Source organism: Rhea pennata, chromosome 1 (genome assembly GCF_028389875.1).
Source record: "Rhea pennata isolate bPtePen1 chromosome 1, bPtePen1.pri, whole genome shotgun sequence".
Classification (NCBI taxonomy): Eukaryota; Metazoa; Chordata; class Aves; order Rheiformes; family Rheidae; genus Rhea; species Rhea pennata.
Genome location: NC_084663.1, coordinates 215,910,993 through 215,918,029, shown reverse-complemented (window position 1 = coordinate 215,918,029; position 7,037 = coordinate 215,910,993). Strand labels below are relative to the sequence as shown.

The window sequence follows — 7,037 nt, the reverse complement described above, 5'->3', positions numbered from 1 at the left end:
AAGGTCACGGCCGTTTGGCGGGAGATTCCGTAGGCGGCTGTGAGAGCCGGGCCGGGCCGGGCCGGGCCGGGGGCGGGATGAGGGCCCGGGGGTGGTACAGGGCCCTGGGGCGCTGTGGGGCAGGACGGGGGCCGCGGGGCGCCCTGGAGCCGTGGGGCGGGATGAGGGCCCGGCGGTGGTACAGGGCCCTGGGGTGCTGTGGGGCAGGACGGGGGCCGCGGGGCGCCCTGGAGCCGGGGGCGGGATGAGGGCCCGGGGGTGGTACAGGGCCCTGGGGTGCTGTGGGGCAGGACGGGGGCCGCGGGGCGCCCTGGAGCCGTGGGGCGGGATGAGGGCCCGGGGGTGGTACAGGGCCCTGGGGTGCTGTGGGGCAGGACGGGGGCCGCGGGGCGCCCTGGAGCCGTGGGGCGGGATGAGGGCCCGGGGGTGGTACAGGGCCCTGGGGTGCTGTGGGGCAGGACGGGGGCCGCGGGGCGCCCTGGAGCCGTGGGGCGGGATGAGGGCCCGGGGGTGGTACAGGGCCCTGGGGCGCTGTGGGGCAGGACGGGGGCCGCGGGGCGCCCTGGAGCCGGGGGCGGGATGAGGGGCCCGGGGGTGGTACAGGGCCCTGGGGCGCTGTGGGGCAGGACGGGGGCCGCGGGGCGCCCTGGAGCCGTGGGGCGGGATGAGGGCCCGGGGGTGGTACAGGGCCCTGGGGTGCTGTGGGGCAGGACGGGGGCCGCGGGGCGCCCTGGAGCCGTGGGGCGGGATGAGGGCCCGGGGGTGGTACAGGGCCCTGGGGCGCTGTGGGGCAGGACGGGGACGCTGGGGTGGAATGGGGCCGGGGCCGGGCCGGGGGGCGGCCCGCGGCCGTGGGGGGCGGCCCGTGGCCGTGGGGGGCGGGGGGCCCGGCGGCGCGCGGCCGCCTCAGGCCTGCGCCCCGCTCTCCCCGCCGGCCGCGGCAGGGCCGGCCCTGCGACGCGGCGCGGCCGCCTCCGAGCGCTTCCGGATGGCTCCGGTCGCCGTCGGCCACGTCGTGTCCTTCTCGTCGCAGGTCGCGCGGGCGCCGCTCCCTTGGCGAGCGCCGTCGGGCGGTGCGCGGGGGGGGGGGGTGTCCGCGGCGCGGGTCTCCCGGTCGGCGCGGTAAGCTCTCCGTGAGCGCGCACGGCTTCTCCGCTCTCAAACCGAGGAGCGGGATCTTGTCCACGCGTACGAGCACCTGAAGGGAGGGTGTCCGGGGCACGGGGACAAACTCCTTCCAGTTGTCCCGGGAGGCAACGGGCACAAATGGAAGCACAGGAAGTTCCACCTGCACACGAGGAGGAATTTCTTCCCCGTGAGAGATACGGGGCACTGGACCAGGCTGCCCAGAGAGGTTGTGGAGTCTCCTTCTCTGGAGATCTTCCAGGCCCGCCTGGATGCAGCCCCGTCTGCCATGCTGTGGGTGACCGTGCTGAGCAGGGGGGTTGGCCCAGATGGTCTCTGGAGGTCCCTGCCAACCGTACCGATTCTGTGATTCTCTGAGCGCCATTTCCGTGCGTTGCCCGAGCGCTCTACGTTTCTCCCCAAGGCAGTGAACTAAAGGGAGGTGCAAGAGGAAAAGTGGCGGAAGAAGGAGCGGCGGAATGACACGGTGTCCCCTGTGGTTGTGGTGCAGGACCCCAGGTTCCCGGTGGAGAACTTGCTGCGGGGCGATGGCCTTCGGCCCTGGCTCAGCTGCCCCCACGACCAGAGCAGGCAGCTGAAAGCGGAGCTGCAGCTGGAGAGAGCCAGCGCCATCGGCTACATAGACGTGGGTATGCGAGCGGGGAGACGGAGGCTCGGCCCTCGGGGCGCGAGGAGTTGGGCATGGGGCAGGGGACAGTCTGCCCTCCGGTTCCCTCGCCGTGGGGAGGGGAAGGGGTGCGAGGCGCCCTGCCCGCCGGCGCCCGGGAAGGGGCCACGAGCCCTGCGCCTCACCTCTGTCCCGCCGTGACACAGGGAACTGCGGCTGCGCCTTTCTCCAGATCGATGTGGGTCGCTCCTCCTGGCCGCTGAGCCAGCCTTACGTCACCCTGCTGCCCAGCGTCACGCTGATGACGCCGGCTGACTCGAAGCTGGACAGGAACCGCTGCGGAGTCCGGATGTTTAAAGAAGGTAAAGCTGCGTCTGGTCCAAGCGAACAGGCGGGGTGGTGGGGGCCAGGGCAGAGCAGAGAGGTTTTGTCAGGTCTGTTCCCCTCCCTCAGCTGCTCCCGTGTCCAGTCCCCCGCTTGTCACTGTGTCCTGGTCCTGGGGGCGGGGTGGTGGCTTAGGGCCACGTGGGGAGGTGGGAGCAGGACCCCGGAGAGCAGTGCCGAGAAGGAAGCAGCGCGCGGTCCCCAGGCAGCGCAGTCCTCGGCCCCAGCTCTGCCCTGCTGCCTCTACAGCAGATTTCCTGGCGCTGGCGGTGGGCCAGAAGTGGGACCGGCTGCGGCTCATCTGCAGCCAGCCCTTCAGCAAGCACGGCCAGTTCGGGCTCTCCTTCATCCGGGTGCGCACCCCGCTGGAAGCTGACCGCGGCCAGCCACCCCCGCCTTCGCAGCAAGGCCTGGTAGGTGCCTCCTGGGGCTGCCCGTGCTCTGGTGGCGACGGTGTCTTCTCTGGCGCTGCTGCTGTTCCTGCCCTGTGGACCGTGGGAGCAGCCGGGCCGGCTCTGCAGAGGACTGGGAGCCGTGCCAGGCCGAAACCCGGGAGCTTGCTTGGAGTATGCGGGGGAGCCAGCGCTCCCTGCCAAAGCCCGTGCCACGCGGGGACGAGCGGACGCCAGGAGCGATCGATGTCTCCCCCTTGGCTGGTATTTGGCTCAAAGCCCGCGCGATGCGCAGGAATAACGGGCTCGAGGTCTCAGCTGGGGGCCAGGCCTGGGGCTGCTCTGCTGCTCTGCCCACAAGCTGCGACTGAGCCAGGGTGTCCCAGGCCTCCTTGGGCTGAGATCGAGGCCTCGCTCAAGGGTTTACGTCAGGGACGGGCGGTGGGTCTGCTCTTGCGTGGCGTGCGGACGTCAGGCTTTCCTGTGCTGGCTGTTCCTGATAGCGCAGTTCTGACCAGCTGGGAGCACCTTTGAGAGAGGGGGCAGGAATCCAGCGTGGCAGGGCTCAGTCCTACGGGCTCGTTTCCTTTGAGTGGATCTGAGAACAGAAGTGATGAGTGTAGTGACAGCCTGGCTGAAACAGGTGGATTTTCTCTATGTCTGAGCTGTGGGGCAAGGCGTGCAGATCTCCTAGGAAAAATCGGGGGCATCATCTCTTGCAGGAGGATCCTGAGTCTGCAGCCAGCCCCTGGCACTCCAACCCTGCCTTCTGCAAGATTTTCTTTCCAGAGCCACGTGTGTAAGTAGCCAGGTCTGGGCTCTGGGACCTAGAGGCCTTGGCTGGGTGGCACACGAGCTGGGCTGTCCTTCTGTCCAGGACAGGCTGTGTTCATGCACGTCCCAGGAAGCAGTTGATGCCCAGATGTTGCCTGCTTGGCTTCTCTGGCCGGTCTCCTTCCCCTCTCCTTCTCCCCAGGCGTGTGCGCTGTGCCCTTCTGCCCCTGCCCACTCACACAGTTCGGTCCCTCACGATCCTTTATCCCAGCTGGCCAGGCCACGGGAGCGGTTGCTTTGTGAGCCCAGGGTCTGCTCTGCCAGCTGTAGTTTGCTGGGAAGCTCCCTGTGAAGCCAAAGGCCTCACATGTCTGCAGCAACTGGGAAAGAACTGGCCTTGGGCACCCCTGAGCTGTGGATCCCCTCTCACCTGCCCTTGTCCATCCTCTCCGCATGTAGCCAGGCCTGGAGTCGCCTGGAGACACTGTCTAGCCAGTTCTCTGAGCCCCGGGGGACCTGAAATCCTGACTGCTGCCAGCTGGATTTCTCTGGCAAACCCCCGTGAGCATCCTGCTGGCAAGGATGGTGCTGGGCTGGGTGGTGCTGACCGACTGTCGGTGTCCAGGAGCACTAGGGAGGAGGAGCAGCTGAAGAGCCACCTGCAGCAGCTGGAGCCAGGCCCCGAGTCCCGCGCGTGGAGCCCGGCCCGCCTCAGCCGGCCGGCCAGGATGGTGCTGTCGGCAGCTCAAAGGCGGGCTCGCAAGCCCAGAGCCAGCACAGGCTCCGTGGGGAGCAACCAGGAGCAGGCAGCTGAAGACCCTGGAGGCCCTGCAGCATCAGGTGAGCGAGAACTGAGAAGTGCTGGGGGCTCTGAGCTCGTGGGGGGAGTATTGCAGCCCAAAGAGCCTTTCCACCGCTGGTTTACGCCCCCTGAAACTGTGCCAAGGAGTCAGCTCCCTGCTGGGGTAAGAGGAGTCAGCAGGTGGCAGGTCCCACAGCTCGGCAAGGAGCCTCCTGTAACTATTTTTCCTGTCAAGGGCACCTCCAGGTGAAGGCTCCACGTCCCACGTGTCAGAGCCCGTGCTGTGGGGCTCTCCCGATACGTGCCGTTTGCTTGGGCCTGTCTCCCGACCACATCAGCCCCTGGGGAGGTTGAAGTCATTGCACTCTGTGCGTGGAGCAAGGGAGCGAGGCAGTTTTGTAGGAGCTGTTTTCAGATGCTGTTTCTGTTCCATTTTCCACTTAACCGTCCTGTTGTTGGAGACCAACAACTTAATTCTTGCTTGCTTGGGGTGCCAGTGCAGCCTGGCAAAATGGAGAGGCACTAAGGACTAGGGTTTTGTGTAAGCCATCTCAGGTGCGTCAGTACTTCGTGTCACGTTGCTTTTTCCCCACCTGTGGGCTGGGGTCTGTGAGTGCTGCTTGTTTGCTTCTCACCTCACCCCTTCCACTGGGAGATCTCACAGGGCTGCACGGGAGGGAGGGATTATTGCTTGTCCTTTGTCGTCCAGGGTCCGTGCAGGATGCGCCCGCAGCCCCAAAGAGAGCCCGCGGGATACCGGACAGGAGGCAGAGAGCTCGGAGCCCAGTGGGCAGGTAGCCTCTCGGGTCACCACTTCTCCCCTGCCCCCGCCCTCGTGATTTCTCTCTCCCAAGTCTTTCAGAGGCAGCTCTGTCCCTGAGCCCAACAGTCAGCCGAGCAGCCAGTGCATGGCTCTCCGCTCCCTTTGGGGGTGCTGCCTCGCCCCACGGCTCTGCGTGCGGCCGGCTGCCTCGGGTGGGCAGGACGCAGCAGAGCAGAACCTGCAGTCCCAGCACCTCTCCCAACACTTCTCTGCAGGCCTCTGCCAGCTCCCTCAAGGCCGTCCAGGTCAGGAGGAAGAGCCAGAGCCCGGAGCGATGAAGGAAGACTGGCCAGGACCGGGGAGAGCAGAGGAGAGAGCAGTCAGGGGGAGACGGGCACGTGCCCCATCTGCTCAGGTGAGTGCTTTGCGGCGTGTGTCCTCTGGCCCGAAGGAGCCTCTCTGTAACCTCCCACGCGGCTCCCAGCGCGGGGAGGCTCGTGGTGCCGGGCTGCAACGTGAGCTTTCCAGCGGGACTTGTTCGCCTGCGCCTCGCCGCAGCCTGACCCGAGGCCCAGGCTGCCGCTCCCTGCCGCGGGAGGGCCTGCGCTCCCACGGTAGCAGCGTCCTGGCCCTAGCCCTGCTCTCACCACGCAGCTCTCTGTAAAGCCGGACGTCCAGCCGGCTTGAGAAACCTGCATGACGTCCCCTTACCGCAGGTCGTTTCAGCGTGGAGCTCCTTCCTGCGCACGCCTCCAGCTGTGGGGAGGAAGACTTCGTCCCGGAGGCGGACTGGCCCTCCTCTCCGTGGGTGGATTTGTCCCCTGACGCCTGGGTGTCGTGTCCGATCTGCGAGCTCTGGTTCAGCCCGGGGGAGGTGGAGAGACACGCCAGCACCTGCGGGGAGCAGGCAGGAACCCTGGGCGCCTCGTCCTCTCCCTTCTGGGTGGAGTAGGTAGGGCCGCGAGGCCAGAGGAGGCTCCCAGACTCAGCTCCCCCGACATCTGGTTTGCAGAGACTCCTCTGAAATAGGGCTGTAGTTGATCCTACAGCGATCTCGATGTACAGACAAGGACCAGGGAAGTTCCAGTTACCGGGAATTCATTCAAATTGCAAACTTCTTCCTCGTGAACCCGCCGCAGAGACTGGTGAGGCCAAGGGGGTCTGGAGGAGCGGAGGGGCAGGAGATCCCTGACCCCCTGGACCCAAGAGGTTGAAGTCTGTCAGAACAGTTTGTTTCGGCTGCTGTTAAGGCGAGTGGGGATTCCAGACGCTGGGAGTTGCCTGGCCCTTGTCATTGCGAAACAAGGGTGAGGAGCAGCGAGCTGTTGCCGCTGCCAGCAGCACGCGAAGCCTGGGCCAGCGGTGCTGGACCGGGCTGTGCCGCCGGTTCTGCGAGTGGCGGAGCGAGGGGCAGGGGTTGAGGGGCGGGCTGGGGGCAGCGACAGCGGAGGGGGCGACCCCGCCGATTTAAAGCAAGGCCGGCGCACGAGTGGAGAGAGCACTTCTGCCGCCGGGGCTCGGGGGGCCCGTCCCAGGGCTGGGGAGGGCAGCGGGGGGCCTGGCCCGGGCTCAGGGCCGCTGCTGTCGTGCGAAGGATGTCGAGCGCGTTACGTTGGCTCGGCGGGGCGGGCAGCCGAGGGCTGGCACGGCTGTAATGAAATAAGTTTGGGGAAGAATAAAAGAGGGGAGAAAGGAAAGGGCGAGGGAAGAGCCTTCCTGTGGCTGCCTGGGAGGCGCAGCGCCGGCTTCCCCCCGTGGGTCCCTGCCCAGGTCTCTTGTCCTCCTCGCGGGCTGCTCTGGCCTGGCCTGACGTGCGCTGGTGCTCAGGCTGTGCACGCACACGCCAGTGCCCACCAGCCCTGGGGCCAGTGGGTGCCGGTGTGGCACTCAGATCGCCACGCGCACAGCCCCTCGCCCGGGAAAGCAGGTAGAAATGGAGTTTAAGGAGGCGACGGGGCAGGCGCTGCTGCTGAGCTGCCAGGCACGACCAGCGGCAGCAGGGCGGCGCCGAGGCCGCGCTGGCGCCCGGCTCAGCGCGCTGCCGGAGCCACGCGGCAGGGCACGGGCCCAGCGGAGACGGGCGCTGTTTCCCCGCGCGCCCTCGCCCAGGCCTCCCTAGGGCCGCGTGCTGGGGGCGGCTCCCAAGCTCCCCTCTCCTTGCGCAAGGGG

General features: G+C 67.5%; 1 protein-coding gene across 2 annotated transcripts; it reads left to right on the top strand.

The window, feature by feature from the left end:
* The first annotated feature begins 25 nt into the window (after positions 1–25).
* XNDC1N (XRCC1 N-terminal domain containing 1, N-terminal like) lies at positions 26–6,278 on the top strand. Of its 2 annotated transcripts, XM_062578604.1 has the most exons (10): positions 26–39; positions 945–1,033; positions 1,637–1,775; positions 1,960–2,115; positions 2,387–2,550; positions 3,252–3,328; positions 3,929–4,143; positions 4,815–4,899; positions 5,144–5,283; positions 5,585–6,278. In XM_062578604.1, exons 2-10 carry the CDS (start codon positions 989–991, stop codon positions 5,818–5,820), a joined length of 1,257 nt encoding a protein of 418 aa, XP_062434588.1. In that variant the 5' UTR covers positions 26–39; positions 945–988; the 3' UTR covers positions 5,821–6,278. The 2 variants fall into 2 exon arrangements, with proteins under 2 accessions (XP_062434588.1, XP_062434595.1); XM_062578611.1 differs by lacking the exon at positions 4,815–4,899.
* Positions 6,279–7,037: the final 759 nt, after the last annotated feature.